The 17,659-nt window shown below is 46.3% G+C and overlaps 1 protein-coding gene across 1 annotated transcript in view; it reads left to right on the plus strand.

The window, feature by feature from the left end:
* The window catches only part of CIT (citron rho-interacting serine/threonine kinase), a 1,023,678-nt gene that overhangs the window by 985,458 nt on the left and 20,561 nt on the right, over nucleotides 1–17,659 (plus strand). The window contains 1 exon segment of the mRNA XM_030217566.1: nucleotides 10,238–10,541. Coding sequence (XP_030073426.1) covers nucleotides 10,238–10,541 — 304 coding nt within the window.

A 17,659-nucleotide genomic window follows, 5' to 3' on the forward strand; every position in this document is an offset into this window, starting at 1 on the left:
GCTCGCCATGTAACTAGATTTGGTCATGTCCATTTGGGCCATGTTTTACTTGGTATAAATCCTGACACCTAAATTAGGCACAGATTGGGTATATTCTAAGCGCATTCCCGTCTTCGTCGCCCTTCATCACCCACCCTTCTCCGCACTCTCTTGCTCCTTCTCCTGCTATCCGCGGGTGACATCAATCCCAACCCAGGTCCCCCACACCTGTCCTCATCCTCATCTCATCTATGCAAACGATCCCGCGATATCTCCAATCTCATCCCTATTCCCCTCCTCCCCCCCTCCTCCCTCCCTTTCTCGTGTGCCCTATGGAACGCCCACTCAATCTGCAACAAACTTCCCTTCACCCACGATCTCTTCATCTCCCATTCCCTTCACCTTCTCGCCCTAACTGAAACCTGGCTCACCCCGGACAACTCTGCCTCAATCGCAGCCCTATGCCACGGAGGTTATCTTTTCTCCCATTCGCCCTGCCCAGTCGGCCGCGGTGGCGGCGTCGGACTACTACTTTCGCCCGCCTGCAGCTTCCAACCTCTCCACCTACCTCAGTCTCACAGCTTCTCATCCTTTGAAGTTCACTCCATCCGTCTATTCCACCCACTGCCACTCAGAGTTGCAGTCATTTACCGCCCCCCTGAGAAATCCCTTCCTTCCTTCCTTACCGACTTCGATGCCTGGCTCTCCGTCTTTCTTGAGCCCTCATCTCCATCCCTCATTCTCGGTGACTTCAACATCCACACTGACAACCCTTCCGATTCGTATGTTTCTCAGTTCCTCACTCTTACCTCCTCCTTCAACCTCCAACTGAGCCCCAAAACCCCTACTCACAAATCTGGCCACTGTCTTGATCTCGTCCTCTCTTCTACTTGCTCACCCTCCACTTTCTGCGTTTCACCTCTTCCTCTCTCCGACCACCACCTTATCATATTCACAATTCAGCACCCTCCCCCTCAATCTCGCCCAACACTAACTACTACGTCCAGAAATCTCCAGGCTGTCGACCCCCCCACCTTATCCTCTACTATCTCTGATCTCCTCCCTTCCATCTTGTCCTCCACATCCGTTGACAAAGCTGTCTCCACTTACAATGCCACTCTTTCCTCTGCTCTTGACACCCTTGCACCGTCCACCTCCCGGCCCACAAGACGTACCAATCCCCAGCCCTGGCTGACCCCTTGCACCCGATACCTCCGCTCCTGCGCCCGTTCGGCTGAACGCCTCTGGAGGAAATCTCGCACCCTTACTGACTTCATTCACTTCAAATTCATGCTATCCTCCTTCCAATCCTCCCTATTCCTCGCTAAGCAGGACTACTATATCCAATTGACCAATTCCCTCAGCTCTAACCCTCGTCGTCTATTCGCCACCCTCAACTCCCTCCTCAAAGTGCCCTCTGCTCCCACCCCCCCTTCACTCTCTCCTCAATCTCTAGCCCACTACTTCCGTGACAAGGTCCAGAAGATCAACCTCGAATTCTCCACTACTCCCTCTCCTCCTCTTCAGCCTATATCTCACTCTGTCATCCAACCTACCCAGGCCTCCTTCTCCTCCTTTCCTGCTATCACCGAAGAGGAAATCACCCATCTCCTCTCCTCCTCGAAAGCCACCACTTGTTCCTCTGACCCCCATCCCCACCAACCTACTCAACACCATCACTCCTACCATCACCCCCACCATCTGTCATATCCTTAACCTCTCTCTCTCCACTGCATCTGTCCCGGACACCTTCAAGCATGCTGTGGTCACTCCACTCCTCAAAAAACCATCAGTTGACCCTACCTGTCCCTCCAACTACCGCCCCATTTCCCTCCTACCCTTCCTCTCCAAGATACTTGAATGCGCCGTTCACAGCCGCTGTATTGATTTTCTCTCCTCTCATGCCATCCTTGATCCGCTTCAATCCGGCTTTCGCCCCCTACACTCAACAGAAACAGCACTATCTAAAGTCTGCAATGACCTATTCCTCGCCAAATCCAAAGGTCACTACTCCATCCTCATCCTCCTCGACCTCTCCGCCGCCTTTGACACTGTCAATCACAACCTACTTCTTGACACACTGTCCTCCCTTGGGTTCCAGGACTCTGTCCTCTCCTGGTTCTCCTCTTATCTCTCCCATCGTACCTTCAGAGTACACTCTCATGGTGCGTCCTCCTCCCCTATCCCGCTCTCTGTTGGAGTTCCTCAGGGATCTGTCCTTGGGCCCCTTCTTTTCTCAATCTGCACCTCTTCCCTAGGCTCCCTGATTTCTTCTCATGGTTTCCACTATCATCTTTATGCCGACGACACCCAGCTTTATCTCTCCACACCACAAATCACTGCGGATACCCAGGCCAAAGTCTCGGCCTGCTTATCCGACATTGCTGCCTGGATGTCCAACCGCCACCTGAAACTGTATATGTCTAAGACTGAACTTATTGTTTTCCCACCCAAACCCACTTCCCCTCTCCCTTCACTCTCTATCTCAGTTGATAACACCCTCATCGTCCCCGTCTCATCTGCCCGCAACCTCGGTGTCATCTTCGACTCCTCCCTCTCCTTTTCTGCGCACATCCAGCAGATAGCCAAGACCTGTCGCTTCTTCCTCTACAACATTAGCAAAATTCGCCCCTTCCTCTCCGAGCACACCACCCGAACTCTCATCCACTCTCTCATTACCTCTCGCCTTGACTACTGCAACCTACTCCTGACCGGCCTCCCACGTAGCCATCTATCTCCCCTTCAGTCCATCCAGAACTCTGCCGCACGTCTTATCTTCCGCCTTAACCGATATACTCATGTCACCCCTCTCCTCAAGTCACTTCACTGGCTCCCAATCGGATACCGCATACAGTTCAAGCTTCTCTTACTCACCTACAAATGCACTCGATCTGCGGCCCCTCCGTACCTCTCTACCCTCATCTCCCCTTACGTCCCTACCCGTAACCTCCTCTCTCAAGACAAATCCCTCCTTCTCCACCACCTCCAACTCCAGGCTCCGCCCCTTCTGTCTCGCCTCACCCCACGCCTGGAACAAACTCCCTGAGCCCATACGCCGTGCCCCCTCCCTACCCATCTTCAAATCAATGCTCAAAGCCCACCTCTTCAATATCGCCTTCGGCACCTAACCACTTCACCTCTTCTCAGGAAAACTTATCTACCCCAACTTGACATTTCGTCCTTTAGATTGTAAGCTCTTCCGAGCAGGGACCGTCCTTAATTGTTAATTTGTACAGCGCTGCGTAACCTTAGTAGCGCTCTAGAAATGTTAAGTAGTAGTAGTAGTAGTAGTATATGCCCCATCCATGGCCACTCCCCCTTTTCAACTATGCGCACTACATTATAGAATACACTTAGGGGCCCTGTTACTAAGGCACACCTAAAAGTGGCCTGCGCTTGTGTAGGCGCATGTTCTGGACGTGCACAGTTCATTTTTTTAGCACGCCTGGAAAAAAGGCATTCTTTTGTGGCCAAAAATGGACGTGTGGCAAAATTAAAACCAGCGTGCATCTATTTTTGGCTTGAGACCTTGCCACCACCCATTGACTTAACAGTAAGGTCTTGCGCACTAACCGGGTGGTAAGCAGCCAGCACGCGTTTAAACTTTTTATTTTCCTCGCAGCGATGGCAGTGAAGCACACAACACAGCGGGCTCTTCCTTTCCCTCACACAGTGTCCAGCTCTCGCGGAAACAGAAAATACATCATCGCAAGAATGCAGGACACTAAATGAGGGAAGGGAAAGGCTGGAGGCGAGCCCGCTGTGTTGAGTGCTTCACTGCCATTGCTGAGAAGAAAATAAAAGGTTTAAATGCGCGTGAGGGGGGGGGGCAGGAAGAAACGAAGAGGAAGCCTGTCCGGGAGCTTAGGGCGGGAAGAGCTGTCTGCAGCGTTGCGCCAGCCCTGCGTTTGGGGGGCAATGTCCCCCTCGCCCCCCCAAACTACGCCCATGGGTAGGCGTCTGTTATACTTCTGGTGCAGGGGTTATTACTGCTCCTGTGGGGCGGGAAAATAACCTCTTTTTGCACCCACGGTAAAACTTTGAAAATTTTTCCCATTTCTGCGGTTTTACTGTGGATTACTGCAGTTTACCACGATTACCCGCTCCCGTGTCATTCTCTGCTGCCAACTCATTTATGTTCTTATTCTCTGTCTCTTTCTCTCTTGTCTTCAATTATTTTCCTCCACTCTTCCTCTCTCTCTTTCCCACTCCCCAGCTTAGCCCCCTCTCCACATAACCTCTTCCACTCAATAGTCTGTTGCTAGCTGCCCCTTTCAACATTCAGTCTCCAGCAGTCCCACCATCATTATAAATCACTGTCCACAGTCTCCTCCCAGGTTGTCAGTCTGTGAATCCCCCATACCTGTTGCTAACATTCTCAACCATCTTGGCACCCAAAACACCTGTTGCCTTCTGGCTAGCATGACCCTGCTTTGAGCCAAAGAGGGTCCAGACTCTTGCACTGGTGCCATATCAGGAAAAAGCCACCAGTATGCAAATTGATTCAGGGACTCATCACAGAAGGCAACAACTGTCCTGAGAGCCAGAGCTCTGATAAAAGTGGCAAGGAGGGAGAATAAATGAGATCAGGGGTCAGCAGTACTTGAGAAGACCCTAGAGCATTTCTTTGCAGTTTTACCCTCATCAGGCCAAATCCAAAGTCAATACACTAATTGATAGTTGTGCAAAAAGTACCAAATCTGCTTTGCACAAAGGTGCTGGTTTCCCCAGGTTCTGATCACTAATTTGCAAGTTCACGTATTATTGGAGTTTCTATCAGTTAGTATCATGCATGGGTTAGTGGGGACCCAATCTAGAATTTTCTTGGTGATAGGCCCCAATGTGTGGAATAAATTAACATTAGATTTGAGGAAGGAGGTGGATTTTCTTAGCTTTAGAAGAAATATAAAAACATTTGTTTCAGAAGCCCGTTTGTGAGAAGGGAAAGGGATGGTTGGAGATTTTATATTATGTGGTACTGTTTTATTTGTTGCATGTATTGATATAATTTAATTATGTACATTAAGATGTAGCTTACCCAAGTGTATAACTATAGGCAAGACAGAAATATTTGAAATAATTATAATAATATGTAAGTATCTGTACTTATTCAGAATGGACTGGAGCATTGCAAGCCTGTCCCTGACCCAGAGCTGAAGTTCTCTGGCCACCTTTTCAGGTCATTTAAATTTATTTTTTTAATTTAAAAAAAGGAGGAAAAAGACCTAATAAAACTGTGGCATACTTAGTTGATATGATGAATCACTGTATTTGTGACAAATCTTGCTCTCAGTTAAAAAGTAATCATAGATCAAAAAACCTCCACAATGTGAAAAAAGTATTCAAAACCAAAATGTAAATGTGCAATTCAAATCAATATAATGTGAGGCCACTTATTTTAAAGACAATGGTATAATATCCACAATCTCAAGCAAGGTAGCAGAGTGCAGCGGTATGACTTCACTTAGCCTTGAGTTAGAGAGACTGAATAATGTGGTCCCCATGGGAACCCGTTTCGCTTCAGGCTTCTTCTGGAGACCTCACTGCATCATGCATCTACGATCAAACACACAATTAGCGTATGAAAAAATGTTACAAGAGTATAAACAAACACAAGTCTGACTCATAGGCATACTTGACTCAATGTTCTCAGGCTGCAAATCTACCTTTCTGCCAGTGACAAACATCAAAGATGGCACCAGCACTCAAAAAATACACCATCACAAAAGAGAGTCAATTAGAGCCTGGACACGGCATATGACGAACCAGCTCCAAAAACAGTTAAACACTGCCCATTCCATCACTGAATTCAGACCCCAGAGTTCATACGACTTCAATCTAAAGATCCACCGTTGTTCTTGTTGTAATCATCTTTTGGCAATGTCACCTCCTCGAGTTCTAGGAAACACTCATCAATTGCCCAACACCTAAAAGAAGCTAAATCATGACTTAACTCTCTGCAGTGAGAAACCAAACGAGCTCCAGACTTATTAGTGACACAGGATCTATGTTCATTCAACCAAGTGGAGAACCTACGCACAGACTTTCCAACATATATCTTGTTGCAAGGACATTTCAGAATGTAAACAACATAATCAGACTTTCAATCAGTGTTGGTTCTTTATTTATAGACTTTACCATCCGTAGGGTTCATAAACTTGGTACATTCAACTGTCAGTTCACAATTTACACAGTTCCCACACTTCGTATGTCCAAAATGAATGGAAGATTGAGCTGCTAGTTTGCTGACAGGTAAATTAGTCAGGCTTAGCATTTCTTTTAAATTTTTACACCTAGAATAAGCAATCCTAAATTGGTGATTATGGAATAAAGGAATGAGATTGCATAATGTCCAAATTCTTGTGAATGATATTGGCCACCTCGTCCCCTCCCATCTTGTAGCTTAAGACAAAAGTCTCACATGGATCATCTTGTGAAGATTTTGATTTATCCAATAACAACTCACGGTTATTGTATTTTGCTCTAGTGTAAGATTTCTTCAAAACTCGTTCAGGATAACCCCGTTTGATCAAATCACCTGCCAATTTTAGCTTATTGTTTGTAATCGTGTGTGTTACTGCAGATTCTGTGAAATCTCAAAAACTGAGAATATGGCAAGTTTTGAATGACAACTACAATATTGTAACAATGTGTTTGTCTGTAGGTTTTTGGTACACTTTAGTATGAGCCTACCCTTCCTACTCCCTGTTTTGTGCGTCGTTCTCCGTAGGATCTTAGTGTACCTCCACCCTTTGTGGTGGTCCTTCTTTTCTACACTTTAGTATGAAACACACCATTTATCAAACTCGCAGTCATATCCAAAAAATGAACACATGAGTCAGACACATATGTAAACTGTATGGCTGTGTTACAGAAATTCAACTAATGAACAAAATCCTTTAAGTTGTGGTAAATCACCCGCCCACAACAACAAAAAAGCATGATTAATGTAACATTTCCAAATAATGATGTTGCCTTTACATGGACAATTATGTAAGCACTGTCTTTCAAAATCACTCATGTAGAGAACAGCTATAGTAGGGACAAAAGTAGCACCCATCTCAACACCTGCTGTCTGCAAAAAGAATTCTTGAAACAGAAAAAATGTTTACATAAGGCCAATTTGGCCAATTCCAACAAAAACTCAAGAGAGCACACTATCCTCTCATTCATTTCCTTGCCATCTCCACTCCCTGGGCCTCTCCCACATGGTTTCCACCATTTCCAGTGTATCCCTTCCTGCACCCTTCTAGCCCAGCATCTGTTCCCTCTTTCTCCCCTCCTCACCCTTGTAGCCTGACATCTCCCTGTCCCTTCTACCTGCCACCACCAGCATCTTCCTATCCCATCTCTCTCCCCTCCCCCATTGATCAGCATTTCTTCCTTTCAATTCCCTACCACCTATTGTCCATCTTCACTCCCTTCTGTCCCTGGATCCATCTTCCCTCTTTCTCCCCTCCCCCTCTTATGCAGCATCTCTCCTTTCCTGTCTTCCACTTCCATGTCAACATATCTCTCCCTCTTGCTCATTGTCCACTATCTCTCTCACTCTCTATCCCTGCCTTGAGCCCCTGGTCTAACATCTCTCTCTACCCCCCCCCCCCCCAATGCAGCATCTCTCCATCCTTACTTCCTCTCACCTACATACCATGTTTCCCCTCTCATCCCTCCCTTTCTTCCACTGCCAACACTTTTTTCCTCTCTCATCCTTTACCACTCCTATGCAACCTTTCCCTCCTTCTCCCCATTCCACCCCACCCATATCCAACAATTCTCTCTCTTTTCCCCTGCAGCATCTCTCCCTCCCCCCACATCGAACAATTATTCCTCCACCCCACCTAGCATTATCCCATCTCACTCCCTCACCGCAACAGTGCTCCTGTCTCTCCCCACCCCCAAGCCACCTGCTGGCATGCTACAGGTTTTGGCTCCCTGCCATGCCTTGTTTACTATCTGCCAGACGGGCATGCTGCAGGTTTTTTCCCTCCCTCTCACCAGCCACCCGCTGGCATGCTGCATATTTTTTCTCTTCCTCCCTCCAGCCACCCACTGCAGGTTTTGATTCCTCCATCCCAACCCAGCCACCCGCCGGCATGCTGCAGGTTTTTTTTCCCTTCCTCCCCCCATCCACCCGCTGCAGGTTTTGTTCCCTCCCTCCCCCCAGCCTCCCCATTTTTTCCCTCCCTCCCCTTTCCATCTTTGTTGGACAGCGGTATAATTCTACAGCAAAGCTCCATGGTACCGGGGCTGTCTGCATGCTGCTGCGACTACTTCCTTCCGGCGGGCCCCACCTTTTCAGATACTCTTTCGGAGGAGGCGGGGTCGCGCAGAGGAAGCAGTCACAGCAGCATGCAGACAGCCCTTGTACCACACAACTTTGCTATAGAATTAATACTGCTGCCAAAGATAGGTAGGGAGGGAACAAAACCTGCAGGGAAAGTTGAAGTGAACAGCAGGCAGGGAAAAATCACGGTTTGGACTGGGGAGACAGTCTTCCCAAGTCTTTTATACAGGGTGTGTGTGAGGCACACCTTTGCTGGGTGGGCCTGAGCCCAAAGTAGGTGGGCCCAGGCCTACCCATGGCTATGCCCCTGGCATAAAATCATCTTGAGTATTGCATTCCATTCTGGTTGCCGTATCTCAAAAAAGGTATGGTGGAATTAGAAAAGGTTCAAAGAAGAGCAACCAAAATGATAAAGGGAATGGAACGCCTCTCATATGAGGAAAGGCAAGTACAAAGACTAGAGGAGACAATTAAATTACATGGAAATACCTTTAAAACAAATAGGAGGAAATATTTTTTCACTTGAATAGTTAAGCTGTGAAACTCATTGCCGGAAGATGTGGTAACAGCAGTTAGCATATATTTGGGTTTGAAAAAGGTTTGGACAAGTTCCTGGAGGAAATGTCCATAGTCTGTTATTGAGATAGTCATGGGGGAAGCCACTGCTTGCCCTGGGATTGGTAGCATGGAATGTTGCTACTATTTGGGTTTCTGCCAGATACTTGTGACCTGGATTGGCCACTGTTAGAAGCAGGATACTGGGCTAGATGGACCATTGGTCTGATCCAGTACGTCTATTCTTATGTTCTTATGTAGATGGCCCAGAAAGAAACCCCTGTTCAGGCTTCTTGGATAAGAAGATGTATGGAGGTAACAGTAATTTTCAGAATGTTTGAAGCAGGGACACATTGGCAAAAAGACGCCAACGTGAGAGCCAGGACCAGTGCTGGATAAAGTGTTTGGTACTCAGAGCCCCGAGTGATGGTGGGGGGTTCCCTCTCCAGTCCAGCTGCTCAGGCATACTCGGAGCAATATGTATACATTAAATGAAGTTTGATTCTCCAAACTCTCTTTCCCTCAGTTCATTTTGTCTCCCCTAATCCAGAATTCCCCTAAAACTCTCTTCCCCAAATACACACTTTCTCCCATCCCTATCCTAATCATTCTCGAATCCCATAAGCTGCCATCATCCTGTCCCCAATCCCTGATTTGTTAATGCCCCTTGACTTTTCTCCATGGTCTTGCTATAGGCAATGCCTCTAAGACAGCTGTTCTGTTTTCTTCCAGCATCATATGACTCTCAGTGAGTTTGATCCATGGGGGCCAAACTTCTTCACTGTGTGCAGTAATCACTTAGAATCACATAGTTCTGAAGGACTAGAAAGAGGGAAGTGCAGGGCCAGCCCAGTGATTCGGTGAAACTTGGGTTTGATTCCAACAGTAGATCAGTTTTTCCATTTTCCTGGTCAGCTGGGGATGCTGCAGAGGCAGCGTTAACAGCCATTGGAGACAGAGAACCACAGGCATTACAGAACAGCAAACAGATAGTGGGGGCCCCATGAGTGCAGAGTTCTGGAAAGAATCCTGGCATTTGACCCTCAGTGAAGAAATGTTGGTACAGTGTCTGAGCTAGGTGAGCGTAGAGAAATACTTGGGAAGGAAAGGATCGTAGTACTAGATCCCTGTCTCAGTTCTGACTGAGCTGTTATAGGAGCAGGAGATAAGTCTGAGTTTAAAAAAAGAAAAGTGTCTCGTGTAGCTATGCAACTGCTAACAAATTGACATTTTAGTACCCATACTCTTTAGTTTAAAAAATTGTGGAGCAGGGAAGTCTAGATAGTCACTAATGAAGAGCCATGAAACTTCTTGTTCAGAGTTCAGGGCTAGTGCGGGTTCTAACTAGGTTAATCCAAAGGTAAAGAGGGAAAGCAAATGAAGAATTGTTCAGATGTATCCATTGTTTTTGACCCACAGTAGTCCTAATAAGAGAGGACCCCCTTCTTATAGTGACCATATCACAAAGCGGATAGCGTCAAGTCCTGTTCCACCTGAAGGGCAAGGTCACCCTCGAGAGCCAAGCACGCCACATCGTTATCGAGAAAGTAGAACAGAACTACACAGAGACAAGTCTCCTGGTCGACCTGTTGAGAGAGAGAAATCTCCAGGAAGGATGCTGAACACACGGAGAGAAAGGTCCCCAGGCAGAGCGTTTGAAGAGAGCAGTAGGGGCCGTGTGCCTGCTGGAGCAGTAAGAACACCACTTTCACAAGTGAATAAGGTAAACTCTTCTGTACATACATGGGGGGGGAGGGTTAATTTCATAAAAGGGGTCTCTCTCTCTCTCTCTCTCTCTCTCTCATATAGATAGATAGATATGCGCACCTATTTTTATAAAGGTAGTGCCTATATGCCTGCTATAAGATAAGCTTCCAGAACTATTTCCAATTAACACACAAATAGTCTCACATTAATTTACCCTTGCTCCATGGCAAATGTAAACGTATGTGCATACTCTATACATGTATGTGTGTATTTTAAAAGTATGCCTGCACATAACAGCTCCACCCCAGTTCCATCAAAACTACACCATGGGAATATCTACATACACATCATGTAAAAATAGATGTCTGCTTTTTAGAAATATGTTTATGTATTTAAATTTGACTCACGCATTTTTCATTTGTAGCTCAAGGTGAGTTACATTCAAGTACAATAGGTCTATCTACCCCCTTGGAATTGTTTTTTTAATTACCAATTTCCACACTTTACACATGCTGTACATGTGGAAACAGCTTAATAAAATTACCCCCGTATTCTCAATTATTTGCTGATTTATGTTATATGAGCTTGGCGCCAGTTTTGGTACATGTAATATTGAACAAATTCTATTCTCCTTATACAAATTCAAGGCTGGTTCTCTGTTCCTAGTGAGCAGCTTAGGTTTGCACCCATATTGCAAAAGTGCTGCAGCCCTAGCAATACCCATGCTGCTGTTGTAGTGACAGCAATATTGTGCATCCTGCCAGTGTGGCATAGTCAAAAGAATACAGACCGAAACATAGAAAAACATAAAAATTGAGGACAGATTATGGCCTATCCAGTCTACCCAAGGAACAAAGAGGCCAAATATCACACTAAAGAGGTAAAACCAGAACAGGAATAATGTCACCAAGGAAGGAAGTTATTAGTGTGGGCTACAGTTAAGATGGTTATTTTACTTACTCGATGATCCTAAACAGGTACAGCGTATTGAATTAGAACTTCCTTCAGTTTAATGACACCCCAGAAATTACTTCAGAAATTTTATGGGAAAGTATGAAGGCCGTGATTCGGGGGAAGGCGATCTCCATACAAGCGCATTTAACTAAAGATCATAGGGAAAAAGAGAGGAAACTTAAAGCGACTATTAATCAGCTGGACACCCTGGTAAAACGACAGCAGGACACACCCAGTCAACTAGAGGAATTACATAAGGCACGGCTCCAGCTGGCGTCCTTAGAAAGTATAGAAATACAGGAGCAGATGCAAAGGGTACAGCAAGAATATTACGAGTTTAATAATAAAGCGAGCAAACTTCTAGCGTATAAGCTGAAGCAGCTAGCAGGCCGCAATAATATAAGTAGCGTCAGGGATAATACAGGGAGATTGCACGAGCAGCCAGATGAAATACGACAGGTTTTTGTGCAATTCTATCAGCAACTATATCAGCCAGAGGGTCCACCTCCGCTGGAGGCTATTCAGTCTTTACTGGATAATGTGGACATGCCCACCTTGTCAAGAGCTGAGGGGCTATCACTTTCGACCCCCATTGAGATAGAGGAAGTAGAGGCTGCTATCAAAGGGTTGCCCGGGGGAAAGGCCCCGGAGCTTGATGGATTTGGCAATCGGTTTTACAAAAAATTCCGAACCATTCTGGCCCCCCTATTGCAGAGAGTTTTTAATGATATCAAGAACGATGCCCTGCTTCCGCGCTCTTGGAGACTAGCTAATGTGGTATTGTTGCTCAAACCGCATAAAGATTCGCAAAGTTGTGGTTCATACCGTCCAATATCCCTTTTAGGGACTGACTATAAAATATTTACCTCTATCTTGGCTACACGCCTGCAAACAGTTTTGCCCCGCTTGGTGCATGAGGACCAGGCGGGCTTTATCTGCGAATCGGCAAACCTTTGATAACACCAGACGAGCACAATATATACTGGATCGGGTGCAAACACTTGGTCATCCAGCGGTGTTTCTTTCTTTAGATGCAGAAAAGGCTTTCGATAGGGTGCTGTTGCCCTTTCTGTTCCACCTCCTGGACCGCATTGGAGTGGGCGGGCAATTTATGCACTGGGTCACGGCGCTCTACCGACAACCGATTGCCCAATTGAAGATTAATGGCACAAACACACAACCTTTTGAGTTAAAAAGGGGCACACGGCAAGGATGTGCGTTGTCCCCCCTATTGTTTGCTCTCTCTATGGAACCTCTGGCGATCATGGTTTCAAGAGAGCCGCGAGTGCGGGGCATCAATATAAGTAGGCAGGAAACAAAAATTATGTTGTATGCAGACGAAGTGCTATTGACGTTGACAAGCCCCGGGGACTCCCTAAAGGCAGTAATGGATATTCTTAAGGTATATGGGGAGGCGGCTGGCTTAAAAATTAACTTACAAAAATCTGAAATTATGCCCCTACAGTTTCCCATGGGGCTACAAGCAGAACTACAACCTTTATTTCCGTTCAATTGGTCCCCGCGCTCTATTCGGTATCTTGGGGTCAATTTGACCCCGAATACTGTAGATCTATATCGGGAGAATTTTACCTCTAAATTACCAGAATTATTTACTGAGTTGGAGAGATGGGGGGGCCTGGGACTGTCATGGATGGGCAGAATTGCGGCAGTAAAAATGTCCTTACTCCCTAAGTTACTCTATCTGTTTATGGCAATTCCAATAGCAATCCCGAAGGCCTTTTTCCAGGTGCTTGACAGGAAAGTCTTTGCCTTCATTTGGCGGAAAAGGCCTCCAAGAGTAACTAGGAAGGTCTTATATCAATCTAGGAAGGATGGGGGTTCCAAATTTCTGACTATATTATAGAGCGGCATTATTTCAAATGTTGGCCGTTGGACAAGTAGAGATAACCAAACCGTGGTCGTTTGCGGCACAGTGGGGCCTGCGGGGGGTGCCGTTGTGGGCGGCCCGATGGCTCCCACTAGACTCGCTAAGAGGGTTGCTTTCGGGGTTAAAGGGTCAGATGAGGATAGCACTTGGTGAATGGGCGCGATGCAGAGCAGTGTAGTTCCCGGGACGGAAATATCATATGAACACCCCTATAATATTTGCACTGGATTTCCCACCAGGTAGAGGAGAACGAATATACGGGCATTGGTCAGCTCTGTCACTGCAGGTGTTGGGACAGCTGTGGGATGAGGGGAAATGTCAGTCGTTTCAGGCTCTGAAAGAGGAGTATGGATTGACTGATAGAGACCACTTTCATTATATGCAGGTGAGGGATTTCATGCATCGTAAGGCCAAAGACGAGCTACTGTTGACAGTAACAGAACTGGAACGGGCGATGGGCTCGGGGGCAGGGAGGGTGGCATATCCAGGATTTATAAAGCACTCTTACATCAATCTTCCCCCTTGTCCCAATATACTGCTAAATGGGAGACTCTTTTATCCGTTCAGTATGAGCAGGATAAATGGCCCCGTATATATAAAACTTTACTGAATTTCTCTGTGGCAACCCCACTGGTGGAGAATGGGTACAAGATGTTATACCAGTGGTATCTCACCCCCCACAGAATATCACGTATATTTCACACGGAGGTCTCCACTTGCTGGCGGGGTTGTGGAGCCCGAGGTACATTTTGGCACATTTGGTGGGACTGCCCAACCATAAAGCAGTTCAGGTCAGTCTTAATATCACACCTTCACACTAAGCTGGGGATAGCACTTACGCCGAGCCCGGAGCTTTGTTTACTTAACATACCAGTGGAGGGCATACGTCGCTCACTCCATGGTATTCTCTCTCATGTAGTAACAGCAGCACGTATTTTAATTGCTAGATACTGAAAACAAACAGCGATCCCTACGGTGGATCAAGTCTTTAAAAAAGTGGATTACTGTTGCTTAATGGCTAAAATGACAGCTTTGAAGCGGGGACAGTTGGTAAGATTTCTCAAAATGTGGACAATATATATGGACTGGAGAGGGATCTCTGTTTGATCGATGGAAGACCCCTTTGATCTGAAATGTTGAACTTGACTGTTGTTACTCTGGAGGGAAGGTGGGAGAGGGGTAGGATGCGGAGGGGGAGGGGTTGGGTAGCATTTGTTATTAACAGCATACTTGGATTGTACACTGAGTTGAAGTCATGGATATTGTATTGAACTTGTTTATGTGAAATAATAAACATACATTTAAAAAAAAAAAAAGATGGTTATTTTACAACAAGTTATGCTATTTTAGCACAGGATTCATTTCATAAAATGGGACCCTGTGCTAAAATAGCACAACTTGTGGTAAAATAATCCATCTTAATAGTATCCCACATTGATAACTTCTCCCCCTAAGAGTTCCTTTTATAGTGTAAAAATCCTTGAAAATGTGTACTAGGGCCCAGCATGGTCATTTTTCGGCAGTCGCCTTCTTCAGTGACCACTTATGCAGTTGTGTATCATGGACCACATTCATAAATGTATTGGTGACTGGAAGGAGTCAATATATGTCTATTCAATGTGTTTAATATCTTTTCTGTTCTGCTACTCTCCTTTCTCCAAGGACAAATGGGACACTAAATTTAAACATTCTAAAATTTGGGGGAGTCACACAGCGCTTGCATGCATCTTCCCACCTGTACGTGCTGCACCAGGACCAAGACAGTTGTCTTTTTTCCATGGAGTTGACGCTGTTTTTCGTTCTTCTCACACAGCCCTCAGTTGTTAGCAGCCTTCCTAATGATTTTCTTGGGGGGTTTTTTTCTAGTTTCTTTGGTAAGTGGTGAAGGATTTTCTTCTCTCCCCTTCTCTCTAGATTTTTCAGCATTGATTATTCCATGGGTCACATTGCCCACTTAGGCCTGAGCACGCTGGCCGGACTTTTTTTCTTTTTACTACCATCAAGTCATTTGATTTCTCTGCGGCTGTTTTTCTAGCCATGTCTCAAAAAACTCCCAGTGGTTTTAAAAGTGCAGTAAGGTCATGTCCCACACTGACCTGCACAACTGGTGTTTGCTGTGTCTGTGACCTGATCATAAAGCTTCTCTGTGCAAACTCTGTTCATAGATAAAGAAGAGGTCCAAAAGCTTTGAAAGGAGCTGCGCATTACTCTTTTTGGTGTTTCTAAGTCCAGTCCATCAACTTCAGCATTGGAGGTATCGGTCCCTATGGCATCAACTGCTGCATCGGATACTGGGAATGCATCAGCATTGGGGAGGCCATCGCCCATCTCAGCATCAAGCATAAGTAGTGCCCATTGGGCCCGAGCATCTTTGGACCCAACCCAGAGGACGCGAAAGAATATGACATAACCCTCATCGGCACAACATCCTTAAGGCGATACAGATGAAGCAGTGAGAGAGACCCCTTTCTCTGTATATCCTGTCCATAAGAAGGCAGACTCCATGTATAGAATCCAGAAGGCTCCAAGATTTGAGAAGCTCCATTCTGTGGTTGTCAGATCCACTCTCATAAGAACCGAAAGTTTCAGGACTCATTCCTAGTGCCCCCAGGGAGGGATGCAAGGACTTTGGAATCTTTTGGGAGAAAGGTGCTTTACTATCCTCCTGCATACATTCTTACTAGCTCTTCATGATCATGCGCTTGAAATCCTTTGATAAACAGTGTGGTGGAGTTTGCAGACCTTCTACCATTTGAGTAGATTGCACAGCTTTGCAAGTTAGTAGCCAAGCAGTAGGAGTGTCGAAAGCACATGACACGGGCAACTTAAGATTTTGATATGACATCCAAGGCCTCCGCTATGGATATCAGGAAGTGCAGACTCGCCTTGACTTTATGCCTCAGACCTAGAGCTGCTGGTTCAGGAGTTGTTGGCAGACATCCCTTGCCAAGGTGATAATCTTTTGGGGGGAAAGTTGGAGGAGGTCACCAACCTCATCAGAAAAGAGACCTCTTACCATTAAGTCATTCTCTTAGCCTGCTCCTGCTGCATCCTCCTCTTCCAGGAGGTATTCGAGTGCTGGACAGGGAGACCCTACTGCTCTTGAACGCAGAGGGGCCCTCCTTCCAAATTGCCCCAGACCTCTCGCTCCCACCCGAGGCAACTGATAGCTCAAAGCACCCCAGTTGAAGCAAGGGATGAGTTTTTGACTGACTCCAGGACAGCATAGGTGGACATTGACTGTTCTTCCTCCCTCACCCCCACTCTGCAAGACACATCCTTGTCCAGCAAGCGAGAGGGAAAGAGCACCAGTTGAACCAGTTGGGGAAGGTGCTCCAGCGATCGGGTGGAGGCCTGCCCTCAATGGGACTTGATGGTGGTGTCAGAGGCCTGGAACAATCTTTGGCCCCAAGTCAGGGCCGTCGAGGGGAGGGCAGGGGGCAAAATTCCCCTGGGCCCAACCTCCAAGGGGGATACAGCCATAAGCATCCTCCCCTCGACAGTGTTCCTGCAAGCTACTGGCAGCATAAAAAAAGAAAACAACCTGTCTCCAGCTGGCCTCGAATGTGTTCCCTCTATTTTGTCCTGCCTCCTATGACACAACTTTCTGTGTCTGCACAAGTGGAACACACAGAAGAGGAAACATTTCAGAGGCCCACCAGAAGTTATTTGCTTCTTTGTTGATGCTGCCTACAGCCAGAACACTGCCGAGGGGAGGAGGGAAAGAAGAGAAAAATAGAACCAGGTGGAGGTGCGGTGGCGGCAGGGGAGTCAGCGGCAGGCAGGCGGGAGTGGCAGCAGCTGTGGGGGGGTGCATTTTTTGCCCTGGGCCCGGCGGCGTGTCTCAGCAGCCCTGCCTTGCCCCAAGTGAGATGATGCTGCAAGGCATCTGGTGAATATTATCGAAGCTGGAAACGATGACAACAAAAAGTGCAGCTGAAGTGTCATTAGTGAGTAAAATCAATTTAATCTCTACAAACATGGGAAATATTGAAGAGTTTTTTGGACATATACAACAGATAAAGAAAGACTTACAAATTAATAAGGAAGCAACTGCTGCTTTAATTACAGACAAATTGCTGATACATAGGAAATAGAACAATTGAATCTCTGCTTGTAAAATTTTCTGAAATTGAGTGGTATGACTCCTTTGGATACCTTCAAGAAATACTTGGTAGATATTCTACATTATTCTTCAGACCAGGTACCTCCTGTTACCAAGATTTATTTCTTACCAGTTTCCTCTAAGTCTGGAAGAAATACCTGTCAAGATTTAGCTTATATAGAAGAAT

The sequence above is a fragment of the Microcaecilia unicolor genome, chromosome 11 (assembly GCF_901765095.1).
Source record: "Microcaecilia unicolor chromosome 11, aMicUni1.1, whole genome shotgun sequence".
NCBI lineage: Eukaryota > Metazoa > Chordata > Amphibia > Gymnophiona > Siphonopidae > Microcaecilia > Microcaecilia unicolor.